Consider the following 18,648-nt stretch of genomic DNA (forward strand, 5'->3'; position numbering starts at 1 on the left):
CAGACCCCTGAAGGTTTGGCCCTTTGGCATTTGTTGTGAGGGTATGTTACAAACTCTCTGGGAGTTATTAAAAATAGGTGAGTCAGAACTACATTCTTGGATATGTTGCTCTTAGCCAAGCCTTTTCAGTAGTGGCCACCACACTTTTTTTTGACCTGGGTAGGCTTCTTCTCTAGTTTGCCCAATGCCCTCATATGCTTTACTCAGTTATCTCTGTGCCAGCCAGATTCAGTTCTTTATGAGACAAAATTGACTAAAACATCCAGTAATGTAGACTAATATTCTAGCACTGAAGTTGTAGAATATCCCAATTAACAAAGTCTTATGATTATTGTGGAGGTCAACAATATTTCTCTTAATAATGACCCACTATGCTTACATTTAGTAAACATAAACAGCCTGACCAGAACATCATATCTAGCTATATATGCTTCTGAGGGCTCTTGTATGGAGCAAGGGCCATGACTTCTTGGGAGTATCTGTGCTTGTGTTTGCCACTTGTCAAATGTCTCTAAGCTTTCATTGGGAGGAGGAGGAGGAGGAAGGAAAGGTTCCAGAAGGGATGGAGAAGAGATATCTCAGTCCTCCAGCCCCAGATAAGGTGGAAATGGTTCCCCTTCTTTGCAGGGAACATGGATTGGATTTCATGTAGAGTTCTTTCCAGTGGAATCACAAGCATGCTGGAGGATTTTGCCCTCTGTGCTGAACACCTTGACTGTCCTGAACTCAGTCTCATCCGTGATGCCATCCAGCTCTCAAGACCCACTATAGATCGTGCAGTGGGCATGGGTAAGTCACATTAGATCACGAGATGTAAGGAAATCCTCTTCTATATTGAGCTTCTGATATGATTTGCACAACACTAGAGAAACATTAACGCTATAATATCCCATATCTTTTGACCCAACAAAATCAGTGCATTTTCTTTTTGGATCAGCTTCTGGGATCCTATCATTTCTCAATCTGTTATTAGCAAAAATCCAAAAGATAGGATGGTGTAGTGGAAAGAACCTCAGAATGGGATCTAGGAGGCTTAGAATTTAATTCTGTCTCTGTCCTGGGTGTGTGGAGCAAGTCTGTTTTATCATCTGCAAAATGAAGACATTCGGTTAAACAATATCTTACAAACTTTTTAGGTCTAAGAGTCTATATAACATATTAAAGGTAAAAGCATCCAAGCTCAGACAGAGTCTTCAATTCAAATTCCTCCAGATAATAAAGATTCTGGTAACTATCTAGATTTATGGATGCGAAGAATCAAGTCTGCAACCCCGAGGAGAGCAAAATTCACCATCTTTTTCTAGGACTATAATTTCTGAGGAATTGCAGCAAGGGGATTCTCTCTCTCAGGCTAAACAAGAGCATAATTTAGTCACTAGAGGGCAGTGAAAGTATGTTCACTCATGTGAATACATCCTTTGCAAAGAAAAAGCCCGAGCTGGAAGGGAACATTTAGTCTGAGAACTTTAAGGGAAACTAAGACTCAGAGAGAGGGTATGGATTCCCAACATGACATATAATTTGGTGACAGACATTTTAATGTTCTCAAATGTCAGATACTTCAAAGACATCAAAGGACTGCCTAGGCAGTCCCTTTAATGATGAAGATCACCATCCTTCCATTTGAAACTCAACTCTCTAGGACTGAACCTCTCCTCAATCTCACTGAGTTTAGCTGTCTCAGTCTATCTATCATGGGATCTGAATTTGGAACTTTCTAGCTTATTAGTGCTTGTGTGCCACTGGCCAAAACCTTATGGAGAGAGAACTTTGGGAAAGGGAGTGGTGGATACGCTTCTGGAAAGTTACATTAATGTGAGGGATTTGAAATTTCTTAGATATGGAAAATCTCTTTTAGGAAAGAAGTTGTACTGTATCCCCAGTATTGTATTGCATGGTATCCCCAGTCTCAAATTGAGTAGATAAGCCTTAAGAGTGTTTCTTAAGAGACCAGTTGAGTAATTTGTTCACAGATAAGTGCCAAGGGCAACATTTGAATTCTAGTCTTCCTGAGTTCAAGCCCAGTCCTCTGTACATGTGGTCTCTTCTCAATCTGAAACAGATAGGGAAAAGGACCTGGAGCTGTGATCTGAATTGTAGAGGGAATTCCCAAGTGAGGAAATACTCTACAACTGCAGGTTGGCAGTTCTCTGAAATGTATAGTCTTAGAGAGTTAATTAGATTGGCTCAGGGTAACATAGCCAGGACATGTTAAAGACAGAGCTTGAACTTAGCTTTTCAAGGCCAGCTTTCTATCTGTTTTTATCATGATGCCCCTATCTGAGAAGCTATATAAATTTAATATATTTTTGTTGTTGTAGAGTGTTTTAGTCCTGTCCAATTCTCCATGATCCCATTTGGAGTTTTCTTGGCAGGGACACTAAAATGTTTCCTTCTCCAGCTCATTTGACAGATGAGGAAACTGAGGCAAACAGGGTAAAGCGATTTGACTAGGGTCTGACAGCTAGTAAATGTCTGAGGCCAGATTTGAAATCAGGCCTTCATGACTCTAGGCCCAGGATTCCATCTAATATACCAGTGTCTTTCCATCTTGAAAGCTCTTTTCTCTCTGTTTGGGAGAAATTAGTGATAACTGTCACTTGTCTCTGCTTGTACACCTCTAGAGTACAGTGGAAAGCATGTTGGGCTCAAGATCACAGGTACCTTAGGCCAAGTTTTTCTTCTGACATTTACTTGCTGTGTGACCCAGGGCTAGTCATAAACTCCTCTAGGTCTCAGTTTTTTCTTCTCAAAAATGGGGATAATAATAGTAATAATACTTATCTGTGTTTTTGTAAAGATCTATAGGACTATGAGTTACTATTATAGTCCTTTGTAATTTTATGTTTTAGTTTTAGGCAATTATGTTTATATAAAATAATAGGGGCAGCTGGATGGAGCAATGGATATAGTGAAGATTCCTGAAATGAGGAAGGAAATGGCCAACTAAATCCCGTATATTTGCCAAGAAAAACCCCAATGGGGCCATGAAGAGTTGGAGACAACTGAAATGACTGAACATGAAAAATAATCAATAACCTAAAGGAAAACTAGAAGATTCTTTTGGAGGAAACCTTTCTTAGGGTATCCTTTCATGGGGTCTCTGTTTGGCTATTTGTCTGAAATCCTAACCAAGTGTGGTCCTTTCTTTCAGACAAGAGCATTTTCTACACAGAGATTTTGGCCCGGCTTTATTCCTTTTCCTCTCTGTACCCAGCACTCATTGGACAGCTGTGCCATCAGTGCACGAGGTGGTTTAATGCATATCCACATCCTGTTCTCATCCCCCTCTGTGGGTTCCTTCTGCCTCCAGGAGGGCCCCTCCAGGAGATGCTCACAGGCTATAACAAAGGTAAGTTATGTCAGTGGAGTGAGGGGGAAAAACAAAGGTCTTGGAGAGCCTGGTTTTAGTCCTGACTCTGACACTGTTGAACTGATTTGGGGTAGGTCAGTTTTCTCCTCTGGACTTCTGCTTCTTCCCTTATAAAACAAAGGAGCTCAGAAAGCTGGAGGAATATCTCATGCAAAGTCATACAATTAGGAAATGGCACAGCCCCAGGACCTAAAGTTTCCTTGTCCAGGGCTCTTGACCCTACACCATTCTTGTCATGTACATCTATTAGCAATCACAAAGTTCCTAAAAGAATCCCCATCATTGGCAAAGGTGGCAGGGAGGGAGGATGCCCCAAATCTAGCATTACTCACTGGCAGTCAGAGGAAGTGGAGAAATGAGAGGCCCTGAATCACTTTAGCTGAGAACATGTCTAAGAAGTCCCTGCCAGTTCCAACTTCCAATATTTTATGTTAAGTTCTTTTCTAGTTTTGACTTTCTACATTCTAAGATTTCTTTTGGCTTTGATTTCTTTGTTTCAAGGTACTTTCTAGTTCTATGTTCTAAGGTACTTTCTAGATCTAATGTTCTATGTTCTAAGGTAATTTCCAATTCTATCATCTTATTTTCTATGATCCCTTCTCAGTTCTAGCATTCACAAACATGGATGACAATTGGCTATTTATTATTTGCATCAATCAGTTAGTCAATCAGTCAATGAACAAATATTTGTTAAATGTCCAGTTAGTATGCTAGGTACTAGTGATAAAAACAATGCAGTTTTTGATCTTAGGAGTTTATATTCTACTAGGAGAGACAGATATATTTACAAGTATATACAAAATTAATACAAGTCAAGGTGGCTAAGTGGATAGAATGCTTGCCCTGGAATCTGGAGGACCTGAGTTTAAATCTGACCTTGGACACTTAATAACAGTATGACCTTGGGCCAGTCACTTAATCCTATGTTCCTCAGTTTTCTCCTCTGTAAAATGAGTTGGAGAAGAAAATGGCAGTCCACTCCAGTATCTTTGCCAAGAAAACCTCAAATAAGGTCATAAAAAAATCAGATAAACAAGAATAATCACAACAATAAAAAGAACAAAATTTTAGAGAAAAGGTCCTCTGGAGGTCAAGAAACGCCTCCTGTAGGAACTACCTCCTTTGAAGCCTCTTTGAAAAAGATTATGGATTCTAAGAATTGGAGGAGAGGAGGGAGGGCATTCCAGGCCCAAGGGACAGCCAACCTTGGTGTGACAGACTGCTCCATATTCCCTTGGGTCCCAAAGCTGCTTCAAGCAACCAGTTTTCTCTGCTTTTAAAAATGACTTCTTTCATTTCCTGGCAGTTGTTTCATTTCACTTTCCCATCTGAGGGAAAATCTAGTTTTCTGTGATTCTCTCTGGGATTTCCCATCTTCCATGAGTAAGGTCCCATGGGCACTCTCAAGGGTTGTCTTGTGCTGCCTCATGCTGACTCAGATGTACCAGCTTCTCTGGAGGCCACTATTTATAAGTAATAAATACTAGTAATGAGCTTGTAGCTAAGGAGAATGGGAAGAGTAGATAGCTAGAAGCACCAGTACTTTTAGCTTATTTTTGAAAGGAAAGAATTATAGATCTGTTTATCTATCCATCCATTCATCCATCCATCTATTTATCTGTCTATTTATCTATCCATCATCTATCTATCCACCATCTATTTATCTATCTATCTGTCTGTCGGTCTGTCTGTCCATCCATCTGTCTATCTATCTTTCCTATCAATTGCTCTTATTTGTCTTCCTTTTTTCCTTCTCTACCACCTCTGCCTTGTTTGCTCTTTTGAGGGCCATCTCCAATCATCTTGATTTATATCTGATCATTTGATCCAGATAGTTCTGGAGGAGAAAATGAGACTGGTGACTTTATACAGCCTTCCCTCATTGAAATCCAATTCCCTTACATCACCTCCTTGATGTTACCACGTTCTTCCTTAAGAATGAAGAAAATAACAAATTAAAAACTGATCATAATAACTTAGAGAAATGACCGTTGAATCATGACAGTCCTTAATCAGCCAAAGGAATCTGGTTTTATAGTAGGGACCAGTGCATATCATTTTTATCTATTATAACAATGAGCATTGGCCCTATACACAGTAGGTGCTTAATATGTGTTTGTTGAATTGAACAAACACTATTGGACAATATGATGGAGCTGTAACTAGGGTGGAATGGTTTAGGCTTTGACCCAGGAGGTGCTGAGAGTCCTTGCTCTCAGCACCTCAGACAACTAAGTTTAGCACCTAGTTAGCAAGAATAAGGATGTTAACAAGTGCCGCCTTTTCTCTCTATCCCCACCCCATCCTCCCCATTAGTAGCACCTCAATGAGCTTCTCTATGGTTTGGCCCCACTAGGCTCTCTCTCATTTTCCAGGTTCTAGTTTTATCCCTCCCTGAATTTAATATGTCAGAAATCCACAGTTAATACTGCTTACCCTAGATGCCCCAAATCCTAAAAACAGCCTTGTAGCTCAGCGGAAAGAGCAACGTGATGGAAATCAGAAGATATGTATTTAATTTTAGCCCTACTATTTATTAACTATATCGGGGCTTAAACTTTTCCCACTTACAACCTCTTTTCACCCAAGAAAATTTTACATGACACCGAGTATACAGTATATAAAATAAGTATGTATTCAGGTCCTCCTGACTTCAGGGCTGGTATTCTATCTACTGCACCGACTAGCTGCCTCATTTCTTATAGTACAATAGTATTTTATTTCATTCATATGCCACAGCTTGTTCAGCCATTCCCCAATTGATGGGCACCCTATGGTTTTCCATAGGGAGTAAGTCCATATGGGCAGTAAGGGGTACAGTAAGCTGGAGAATGGCATCAAAATCACTAGGATTGAGAGAGTAGGAGGAGGTAGAAGTATGCTAGTCATTAAGGAATGACCCTAAGCTGAATATCAGTGACTGGGGAGAGGTCTATGGAGGGACGCAGAGGTTTAGATCATTTGTTGTTCAAGTATAAACTTCTCTACTGCCACAATATTTTTGTACAAATAAGATCCTTTTTTACTCTGGCATTCCATATTCTATGTTCTAGGAGTGCTGTCCTATATTTTAAGGCTCTTTCCAGTTCTGACATTCTATGTTCTAGGGCTTCTTGTAATATTGTTGTTGCAGAGCTATTTAATCACTTTGATTCTATGTGCAAGATCTGTAGTGAATCCATAGGTGAATACAAATGGCCTCCCTTTCCACTCTCCCTTACCATCATGGAGTTTTCAGTGTAATAAGAAAGCTAAGACATGTGCACAAAAAAGCCCCACAAGGCAGAATGAAATAAAAGCTATATCAGAAGTATAAAGTCCATGGGGGAAGAGGATCAAAGAGAGAATTGTGGGATGAGAGAAATCAGAGAAGGATTTTTTTTTTGGGGGGGGCAACATGTGGAATTAGAACTAGTTCCAATAACTTTCTTTGAAACAAATCCACTGTGAAACAAGGTTGCCCACTATCACCCTTACTATTCAATATTGTATTAGAAATGCTAGCTTCGGCAATAAGAGAAGAAAAAGAGATGAAAGGAATTAGAGTAGGTAATGAGGAAACCAAATTATCACTCTTTGCAGATGATATGATAGCATACTTAGAAACAAATCCACCTGGGTTTTAAAGGGTTTTCTAGTTGCAGATACTCAAGGACCATTGGTAAATAATTCTCACATTTCTTTTATGTGCATGTAGCTTAAAAAGCTAGAAGATTGTCTCCCACTAATTTGTATGCTCCTAGCACTTAATCTGCAGCGTTCTGCCAGCATCGTGAGATCTCCATCTTCTCTCTCCATTTCTCCTCTTTTCTATCTGACCTCTGTGTTTCCTGCAGGCATCACGGCAATAGAGTGGAGTTCCAATAACAAACTCTTGATAGTTGGATCACAGAATGGAGTCCTGGTTGTGTGGGGTATGCAGGAGCGGGAGAGCCAGGTGGTGCATATCTTAACTGGTCACACTGGTGAGAATTTGAAAGGGAATTTTTTTTCATTTATTTTTTCTGATGTAGAGTCAACTTTCTAAGGATTTAGACCTCCACAGAATCATTTAATTAAAGGCAGTCAGGAGGGCATAAAAATCATGGCATTGGAAGGTTGGTTGAAGAAATTTGGGGTGCTCAGAACTAGAAAAGACAATACCTAGGAAGGAAATGTGATAGTCATACATTTATTTAAAGGACTGTCATGTAGAAGAGACAAGATTTACTTGCCCTCAATGGGCAGAACCAAGAATAATGGTGGAGGGAAGAAGGGAAATTTCAGAGAAGTTTTAGATTTAGATTTAAAATATTGAAAAGCTTATTCATAATGAGAAATATCCAAAAATGGAATAGTCTGGTTTAGGTGGTAGTGGTTCAAATCCTTGGGTAAAGAATGAAGTAAAGCCTGAATGATCAATCAGATAGCCAGTAAGCATTATTAAGTATTGACTGTGTTCCAGGAATTGTGCTAAGTGCTGGGGACATAAAAAACGACAAAACCATATTTTCTACCCTAAAAGAACTCATCTGTTGAAGGAGACAATATGCAAGAAACTATGTACATTTGTACATGCATTAAAAATGATAAATTGGAATATGATCTCTCAGGGAAAGGATTAGTATTAAAAGGGGTGCTTTCAGAAAGAGGGATTTTTCAGGGTAAAAGACTGGCAATGTAAGGTGGGGAGATTGGGGAAGGCCTCTTGCAAAAGGTAGCATTTGAGCTGTCTTGGAGACCAAGGTAGCTGGAAGGCAGAAGAAGAGTATTCTGGAAATAAAGGGTGACCTATGAAAGGATATGAGTCAAGAGATCATGTGTGAAAAACAGCAAAAAGGATGGATCATAGATTACATGGAGGAGAGCAAAGTGCAAGAAAACTAGAAAGATAGGAAGGGAAGAAAAGGTCCTTGGGGTTGGTAGATAATGGCTACCAAAATCTTGCCTGGGCAGTGAATTTGGATTGAATGAACCTCAAAGATGAAGTTACTGAGTGATGGGGTAGAAGGAGGGTCTGCAAGTAGAAATGGGGTTGTCATTCACTCATATTTGGCTCTTTGTGAACCCACTTGGGATTTTCTTGGCAAAGATACTGGGGTAGTTTGCCATTTCCTTCTCCAGCTCATTCTACAGATAAGGAAACTGAGGCAAACAGGGTGAAGTGATTGTGGTCATGCTAGTAAGTATCTGAGACTGAATTTGAACTCAGGTTTTCCTGACTCCAGGCCCACTGCTCTATCTAGCCACCTAGCAAACCTCATTATGACCATTGTGGGGAGTAGGGATGAGAAAGATGGGAGTAAGTCCCAGGACAGTAAGCTGGAGATGGCATCAAAATCACCAGGATTGAGAGAGTAGGAGAGTGTGGAAGTATGCTACTCATCAAGGAATGAGCCTAAGCTGAATATTGGTGATTGGGGAGAGGTCTATGGAGGGATGCAGAGGCTTAGATCATTTGTTATTCAGGTATAAATTGGATTAGATGGTAGCTCTGAGATTTTAAGAATCTATGGCCATATTAGTTAGACATATTCGATTGTCTTTGTTTTTATATGTTCTTACAGAAAATAGTTCTATAAAATATAAAACCAAAACCAAAACCAGGTATATTAGTAATTAAAGTTATGTTTTTTAAAATAACATTGCATAGTTCAATGTTCTACATCAGCCTTGAAAGTGTAGATTTTAGGTAAAAATGAGTTTGTTAGAGAATGAAGGTGACAAGTGAATAGAATGCTGGGGCTGGTGTCAGGAAGAACTTGCATTTAAAAAATTCCCCTCTCACTTAGATGTGTTTTCCTAGGCAAATTACTTAATCAATTTGGTTGAGGTTTTGGTGTTTTTTTTCAATTTAAAGATTTTTATTTTCAAAATGTATACATGGATCACCTTTACAAAATATTGTGTTCTAATTTTTTCCCTCCCTTTTCCCCATGCCCTTCCCTAGAATGGCAAGTAATCCAGTATATGTTAAACATGTGCAATTCTTCTATAGATATTTCCACAAATATCATGCTGCACAAGAAAAATCAGATCAAGAAGAAAAAAATGAGAAAGAAAATAAAATGCAAGCAAACAACAACAAAAAGAGTGAAAATACTATTTTATGATCCACATTCAGTTCCCACAGTCCTTTCTCTGGGTGAAGATGACTCTCTTCATTATAGGACCATTGGAACTGGCCTGAATCATTTCATTCATTTAACCAATTTGTACCCATTTCTTCACCTTTACCTGAAATTTGTAGTAGGGACAACTAGGTGGTGACTAACTGTATGTGACCTTAAGCAAGTCACTTAACCCTGTTTGACTCAATTTCCTTATCTGTAAAATGAGCTAAGAAAGGAAATGATAAGTTATTACTGTATCTTTGCCAAGAAAGCTCCAAATGGAGTCACCAAAGAGTTGGACATGACTGAAAATGACTGAACAGCAAAAAATTCTTGTAGTACCCATCTTCCTGGGTCACTGGGAATTTCAAAAGAGGTAATGTTCATAAAGGGCTTTGCAAACCTTAAAATGCTTTATAAATATTATCATTGTGGTTATTCGTTTCAAAGCCATTGGCATTTCTGGTTGTTGAAATTTTAATGTATCTCAAGTGTTGTGAATGTTCTCTCATGTGCTCTAGGAGAAGTGAGGTGTGTGAAAACATTTGGACAAGGCAATTATGCCATCTCTGCTTCCAAGGATCGCACACTGCGCAGGTGGAATTTAGTTTCTGGCAAAGAGAAGTATGTCATTCGGGATGGAATCTCTACTGATCGCAAGGAGCCATATTTCTGTTGCCTCCATGTGGATGAAAAGAAAAAAGTTGTATATTCAGCATCTGGTTCGAAGGTATAGAGGACATGAATTATTACATCATGGGCATTGTTACCACCACCCAGAAGTTAGGGCAGCTGTTCTATGGGGTAGCATCAATGACAGTCTTTAAAAAAAAATTATTACTTCTTTTTTTTCCCTGAGGCAATTGGGGTTAAGTGACTTGCCCAAGGTCACACAGCTAGGAAGTGTTAAGTGTCTGAGACCACATTTGAACTCAGGTCCTCCTGACTTCAGGGATGGTGCCCTATTCACTGCACCACCTAGCTGTCCCTTCAATAACAGTCTTAATGAAGGGTGCGAGCATCTTCCACTCTGAGTTTGCTTGGATAAAAGCAAAGAGTTCCAGAGATGCTGGATTGGTGCTATGCTGGCCCAATATACTGCAATGACAAAGCTGTTGTGCTTTGTGGGAAGAAGGGAGGACATGAGAGCTAGGTGAAACTTCTCAGTAGGAGAGCGCCAAGGGGGTAGGGCCCTGGTATTCCTAGGTGGCTTTCCTTGTAGGTTTACTCCTCCCTAAATTAAGTCTCCACTCTGCTTTGTGGGCTGTTCTGAACCTTCTTACATCCTCCTTCTCACCTTTACAGGAGAGGACTCCATGTCATACTTTGTGGAGAAAACAGAAGTCATTAGTCCTGAGTTCCCCTCTTCTTTCCTTTCTTATAGAACAAAACTCCTTGAGACAATCCTCCATTCTTTTCCTGCTTTCCTCTAGTCCTTGTTAATGGTGTCAGCTCCCTTTTCATATACCCTTGATTCCATCCCATCCCATGACTCCACAGATCATTTCCTCTCTCTAATCTTCAGTCTGTATTTATTGGTTCCCTCTCTGCTGCTTACAAAATGATCATCTCCCTATTTTTAAAAAATCCTTACTTAATTCTATGATCCCAACAAGTTATCACCCTTATTTCTCCCTTTCACCGTTCATCAGGAGACCAATCTGCCTACAATGCTATATAAACTTATGTTCTCTCATTTCTCAATAGTCAGCAATCTGACTTCCATTACTTTACTGAAACTGCTCTCTCTAGTTAGCAATAATCTATAAAGTGAAAATTTAATTCCTTTGTTTTTACACTGCCTAAATTTTCTCCTGTCCTTTCCCATAGAGTCATTCTTTATGCCAGCAGAGACTTATTTTTTTCAAAGAAAAAGAGCAAGTCGGGGGGGGGGGGAGTGTAAAACTGATCAATTCAACAAAGAGAGACACTTGCATTTAATGACAAGACAGGCAGGAGAGATAGTTCAGACCACAGGCTGATTGTTTCCTCCTCCTCATGCCTTTAGATTAATGCATGGAACCTGGAAACTGCAGAAGCCATTTTCCACATTGTGGGTGATGCAAGGGATCCTTGGCTTTGGGCCACAGTATTTCCTTCGAGCTCAGAGGTTGTGACGCTGTCTAAAGAAGGGCTTGTGAGTACCTGGGATGCTCATACTGGAAAATCCAGGTCAAAGCATTGCCTCTCCAGTCTGAAGGAAGAAACCTGGACTAGTGGAACCTCACTCCAGAAGCAAGGACGGATTGTTGTTGGCTCCCACAGTGGCTCCCTTTTATTGGTATGCTTCTTTGGTGACTATTATCATTAGTTCACCCATAAAAGTGAGTGGTCTGACTAGCTCACAGGATGATAAGCTGTATATCTTAGATAGGCTGTTTAATATGAAAGAAATAATACTAAGTATAAAGATATGGGCTCAAGTCATGGCTTCCCCAACATGCCTGTGTATCAAGTCATGTCCTCTACCAGGACTCAGTTTCTTCATATATAAAATGAAGGAATTGGACTAAATGATCTCTGAGCCCCCTTCCATCTCTGACTTTCTAAGTTTTGGTCTCTAAGGTCCCTTCTACTTCCAATATCCCATGTTCTGAAGTTTCTTCTTTCCCTGATATTTTGTATTCTAAGCTCCCTCCTTGCTCTGACAGTCTTAAGTTCTCAGATCTCTCTCAGTTCTAAAGAAATCTCCAGCTCCAACAACCTGTGATCACTCTACTCCTGTACAGGATTATTGCGAGGATCAAATGAGAAATGGATGTGAACGTGCTCTGTAAACATGAACCATTCATTTCCTAAGAATCATTAGGCATATAGTTACTATTGTACCCTCCTCCAGGATAAAAACATTCCATTTCTATGAAATAAAAAAGGAGAATAGAAAGGCATTATAAACCTACTGACTCATATCAATACAACAAGTCATTAAAAGCCCCCCAATAATTATCATGTCTATGGCACTTTTCTCACAATGCTGTGAAGGAGATGATTAACTATCCCCATTTTAAAGACGAAGAAACTGAAATTGAAGAAGTAAAAGGTCTTGTCCAAGGTAATAGTTACAATGTTAGAGCTGAGATTTAAATAGGTCTACAAACTCCCAGACCAGTCATTTTTCTATTCTATAAAATGCCAGGGGAAATAGAGATTATTGACTCTAACCACATAACCAGTTAATGAAACTTCTTTATAATATTTTTGGCTGAAGGTCAATCAGTTGAACACCTCCCTGACAAAAAGGGTACCTAGAATTATGTAAGTAGTATACAACAGAATATGTAAGTAGTATACAACAAGGTTGGGATTTGAACCCAGATGGGGGTAATTGGTTAGTTAGTAGACAATTTTGATAGTTAGAAAGTGCTTCCTTAGATTAAGCTAAAATCTGCTTCCCTATAAATAGCACATAAAATCAAAGGATCTTAGAGCTTAAAGGTACTTCAGAGGCCATCTAGTACAACCATGTCTGAAGCAAGAATAAATATCTATTACAACATTCATAACAAGTGTTCATTCAGCTCTGCTTGAATAACTCCAGTCATGGGGCACTCAGTACTTGAAGGAAGTGTGCTATAGTGGAAGGAAAGATTGACCCCAGTCCATCACAGTTAATCCCTGGTGGGTCTCCTCAGTTACAGCACCATATTGGATCAAAGTAAGTTGGGTGAAATTCAAGGACTAACATTAACAGCCCTGAGCTTTAAAATGAACTAGAGGTTGGTTTTTTTTGTCAGAAAGAACCAGAACTGTTTATAATAAATGTTTAGTGAATAAGACCAGTGTCTAACACATGCATGAGAGCAACCAATTGCACAAAGGACTTGAGAACAGTTTGCTTTCTCTCTTCCCAGAAGAAGGATTTTCTCTTTTATAACTCCAGAGTCCAGGCTTGAAGATGATAGCCCCCCATTTCATTTTTAACTTATTCTAGAAGGAATTATACCTCTTACAAAAGACAGGGCTAGCAGGAAAATAGCAAAGGAAAAGATACTATATCATCTCATTTTCTTGGTAAGCATGAGATAAGTGCTAGGAATCAGTAAAAATAGTTAACTTGCTAGTTCTGTTAATTTGGTGAAATCATTGTGGGAGGGAATAAGATGGGATGCAACCTGTAATTGTGATGCCTAGGGTGTGTATGTGGAGGGGGTCTTAATTTGCTATGACATGGGAAATCCCCTGCAAGAGCTTTTCTGGATGTTTAAATAAATTTTTTTGCTATATCTCCCATTTCTTTATCCCAAAACAGATCTCCCCTAAGGGAAGCAGTCTACTGGAAAAAGTCTCCACTGCTGTGCAGCTTCTGGTAGTTTCAGAAGATGAATCTCTTCTTGCTGCAGGTACAGAATGATTCTGGCTTTCTTATCTGACAATGATACTATCTATAGTGTTCTGATTAGTTTTCTGGAGGTCTTTGGACCAGCCTTCATTTCAACAGAGTAATCACCAGAAGAATAGCCAGAGATAAACTCCAGAAATCTTTATTGTCTCCTTCACAGTCTTGTCTCCTTGCCTGGGGCCTGGGCTAGCTTCCTGGAGTCCTCCAAAATGTGTCTTAGTTTCTGTAGGGGAGGCAGAAGGACTACATGATAGTCTCTGTCTTGAAGCGTCCCTGAGTCTGGGAGCTTGTGCTCCAGCTTCCTCTCTTCTGTCTTCCCTGAGTCTGTTCCAGTCCTCTTAGTCCCCCTTCAAGGTCTGACTGACCTTCTTAAATATTCTATTACAGTTAAATCCATTAATCATACTGAATATAAGTCAATCATTATATCACTAGGGAACCATTATTTGTTGTACAATTAATTCAATTATACTGAACTAGAGAACTATTAATCACCATGCTAAACTAGATAACCATTGTATTATCAATTCTACTGACTTAATACCTTGTAAGAATCCTTGTTTCAGAATTCTGGACCATTACATCTCCCACTTTCTTTTGTTTTAAATAGAAGTGGTCACCCCCTTCCTGACTTCTCAGGGAGATGAGATCCCCAAAAAGAAGGTGATCATACCCTCTCTGACTTCTCAAAAAAAGGAGGTGAAAACACCAAAAAAGGAGGTGATCACGCCCTCCCTGATGTTTCAGGAAGGAATATAAAAATACCAAAGGAAAATGGGAAGTCAAACCAGATTTTGTTAACGGGTTTTTGAAGGGTCTCACTTAAGTCAGCTATACATAAATCCATCAACATGGGAGATTTTACACAAGCACATAGTTCCTACAGGCTAGGAATGAATTAACAAATAACATGAATCAACATGAGGAATCATACATGTCATAAGTCCAATCTATTGTCCATTACTTTATGTGTCAGGGAATCCAATGTTTTTTTGTTTGAGGTCTTGGAGCTGGGCCCCACCTCTCATTTCCTTGGGTCAATCTATATATTCAGGCCCAGTGGAAGCCCTTGTTGCATTTTGAACATGGGGTTTGAATCTTGTTTTCTCACCTTGTCTTCTCACTCTATCTCTATGCCTATATTGAGCTTTCAGATATTCTACTTTACCACACTGAGAGCATTGATGAGTCTTTCTGGAAGTCCCTTACCCAGAGGGACCCTGTCTTCCCATGTTCTGCATCATCACCTGGGTTAAAATGCATTTGTGCCCACTGAGGCACAGTGTCTTATGATCTCCTCTTGGTTCTTCTTGTGTAGTCCTAGTATAATTCTTCTACAAATCTTATTAACATTTTCTCTGGCAAATGTTTTATCATTATTACTGTTGCTGCATTTTCACCAATAGTTTGTATGTCAGCTGTCTACAGATGTCCCACGAAATCAACAAAGGGTTCATTTGGACCTTGCTCTATTTTTGTGAAGGCTTCCCCTCTATCTTGCTTTTCTGGAAGGGTGCTTCATGCTTTGATAGTAGCAGCAGCATTTTGCTCATATGCTATCAAAGGGTAATTAATCTGTGCTAAAGTATCTGCATAATGATCCAACCCTGCTAGTTGGTCAAAGGTGACTAGTATTTTAACTCCAAGTTTGCCTATTCATTGGGCTTGTATTCTACATAGTTCATTACTCCAAAAGCCACAACAAGTTTTGTCCAGGTTCTAAATATGTCCTTGCTATAGACTTCCAATCACTAGGGGTTAAAATTTCATAATCCAAATTCTCTAATACCATCTTAACATAAGATGATGTAGCCCCATAAAGAGTGAACCCCTTTTTAAAATCTTTGATAATTTGCAGATCAAAAGTTCTCCTTTCTTGACCTGAAGAGTCAAATTCTTGAATAACAGGGTATGTATTTATTTTAGCTTTAACTAGTGCCTTTTGTAATCTTGTCAAAGCTGCTTCATGGATGGTGCTGATGGTGTCACTGCTCCTTCCCCTCCTCCTTCTCCCTCCACCCATGAAGAGCAGAGGATGGGGAATGCCCTAATGGTTCCTACTATGAAGCACCACACTCCTTAATTTCATCAGCATTGTACTTAACTCCTTTTTTTTTTGTCTAATTCTTCATGCTTTTCAACTGTTTTTTTTTTTCAGTAACCTCCCCCTCCTGTTTTTTCTTCTTTTTCCTTAGCCTAACACTTATGTAATTCCTTAAAGCCAATTGTATTAAATTATATGTATAGAATGTTTCTTTAGGAATTGAATCAGGATCATTATCATTGTAATATTCAATTAGTTGCTCTCCCACTAATTTCCACTTGTCTGACTCTAATTCTTCTTCCTTAGAGAACCAAGGAATTGTGTATTTTAATGTTTCAAAGAGTTCAATGATCTGCTTCCAAGTTACAATCAAACCTTGGTTTTTTATTAGTTTAACTATGCACTCTACACATTTTCCTTGAGATGGAGAAGGCTCCTTTCTAAGCATTTGTCCCATTTCAGCTGAAACACTAGTTTAGCCCTTAACAAAGTTTCCTTTTTGTCTATTTTTGTACTCACCCTAATTTCTGGGTTGCAGAGACTTTTTCACTGAACTCAGGATTGTGTCAGTCTGAACTTCTGAGTGTAAATCCTTAATCTCACGTTTGGACACCAAAATGTAGCATTCTGGTTAGTTTTCTGGAGGTCTTTGGACCAGCCTTCGTTTCAGCAGAATAATCACCACAAGAACAGCCAGGTGATAAAGTCTAAATTCTTTATTATCTCCTTCACAGTCTGTTTCCTTCACCTGAGGCCTGGGCTAACTTTCTTGAGGCCCTTCAGATGGGCCTTGGTCTCAGTGGCCTCATTTCTAGAGGATGTAGTCTCCTCAGTAGGAGGAGAGCCACCAGGAGCCTGGTCAAAGATAGAATGAATCTCTGAGTCCAAAAGCTTGTGCTCTATCCAGCCTCCAGCAACCACAAAAGAATGTCTCCCTTTGGCTCTGTGAGCTTGAGCTCCTGCCTCCAGTCTTCTGTCTTCTTCAAGTCTGTTCCAGCTGAGTTTGTCCCTGTTTATATGCTCTATCCATTCATCATACAGATCATTATATCGCTTAGGGAACCATTATTTGTTGTACGATTAATTCAATCATACTGAACCAGAGAACTATTAATCACCATGCTAAACTAGATAACCATTGTTTTATCAATTCCACTGACTTAACACCTTGTAAGAATCCTTGTTTCAGAGTTCTGGTCCATTACAACCATCCCTCTCTTTCTCTCCTCTATCTCTCTGTGTATACACAGAGTAAAATAACTATTTACAAAGTAACTTCTTCTCTTTTATCTCCTTGGCTCCTATTTGAGAGATAGGAAAGGTTTTATTTATTATACCCATTTTTACAGGTGAGGAAACTGAGGTTCAGGGAGGGAAAGTGTACTATGAATGACTTAGAGGAGGCAGATTTGAAGTTAGAATCTAGGTCTTCTGGTTAAGTCCATAGTTTAAGTGCCAAGTGGAAATTGTAACTTTAAATTAGAACTTTGACAAGTTTGCCTTGCATCTAGGAACTAGATTTAAAATTTCAGCTTTGAAGGAAGTGGGAAGAGATAAAATAGCCTATTTCTTTTTTGCCCAGGGTCACACAGCCAATTAGTATTAAGTATCTGAGATCAAATTTGAACTCAGGTCCTACTGACTCCATGGCCTGTGCTCCATCCAACTGGGCTATCTAGCTGCCCCAGGGATGGCCTATTTCTAGAGGTTATTGATTTTCATCTAAAATTACAGTCACTGAGGGTGTGCAGGAAGACCTCCAAAGGCCTCTGGGACATCTCATACAAGGAATCAAACCTGTCTTGCAGAAATATGTCCTGAACTATTTTCTGGGCAGTAGTAATTCAGTCTATTTTCCCTTTAGGGAGGTGGAGCAAGGGGTTAGAGCATCTGAGAGGCTTTGGGAATATCCAGACTGGCTCTCCACAATTATCTATGAAGAGTGGAGCTGTCTAATGTGATGAACTTTTTGAACACATGCAGACAGGAAGTATACAGTGAAATTTTGTAGTTCCATAAAAGGCTGCATTACAAATTAGGCGCCACAATGAAATTTCAATAAGCTGGCTTCTAGGATTGATCAATTTCTTTAAATATTCCATAAAATACCCTTTGTTGGGAATAAAAACATCAAACAGTTCAAAAAAGATTATAAGGGGGGGTGGAATAATTTTCTGCTTGATTTTCTATCTGTTTCTGTTGACAATTTTTATTTCAATTTAATCCAGCGAATAATAATGATAATAACTCATATTTGTTATATAAAGCTTTAAAATACAAGAATCATTAGAGTATTGGAATACTCAAGATACAAAATATAAAACTACAATACTTTCAATATTTTGGATTTATGATCTCATTGATGTTTTTCTCTCCAATGGTTTAGACCATAAGGCACCTTACCCTTCTCAGTCCCTGCACCTCTTGCTCATGTTCTTGGTAAATCTTCCCTTGGAGACCAAATCATCCTGAACTTTCCACCCTTGGTTTTAACTTTCAGTTTGGGGGCCAATCAGAGCAGATATCCTGGTTCTACCATTTATCTGTGTGATTTTAGTCAGGTTACTTGGCTTCTCTGTAAGCCAGTTTCTTCATCGGTAAGATCAGAAGATTGGACTAGATAGATCAGGGCTTCTTAAACTTTTTCTACTTATAACCCATTGTCACCCAAGAAATTTTTGCACAACCTCATTTCAAATCTGAATTGAGGTGTTTCTGGAAATGTTCATATATGTGCAGTACAAGGTGTGCATGTTATATGTTCAGAACACCCACATTCAGGGATCACTTTTAAGAATCT

General features: G+C 39.2%; 1 protein-coding gene across 1 annotated transcript in view; it reads left to right on the top strand.

Annotated features, from left to right (window-relative positions):
- NWD1 (NACHT and WD repeat domain containing 1) overlaps positions 1-18,648 on the top strand; it is a 51,202-nt gene that overhangs the window by 10,476 nt on the left and 22,078 nt on the right. Inside the window, exons 5-10 of the mRNA XM_051972089.1 lie at positions 628-789; positions 3,155-3,352; positions 7,210-7,338; positions 9,987-10,195; positions 11,474-11,746; positions 13,715-13,805. Coding sequence (XP_051828049.1) covers positions 628-789; positions 3,155-3,352; positions 7,210-7,338; positions 9,987-10,195; positions 11,474-11,746; positions 13,715-13,805 — 1,062 coding nt within the window. The remainder of the gene's footprint in view (positions 1-627; positions 790-3,154; positions 3,353-7,209; positions 7,339-9,986; positions 10,196-11,473; positions 11,747-13,714; positions 13,806-18,648) is intronic.

Source organism: Antechinus flavipes, chromosome 1, assembly GCF_016432865.1.
Source record: "Antechinus flavipes isolate AdamAnt ecotype Samford, QLD, Australia chromosome 1, AdamAnt_v2, whole genome shotgun sequence".
Lineage (NCBI taxonomy): Eukaryota > Metazoa > Chordata > Mammalia > Dasyuromorphia > Dasyuridae > Antechinus > Antechinus flavipes.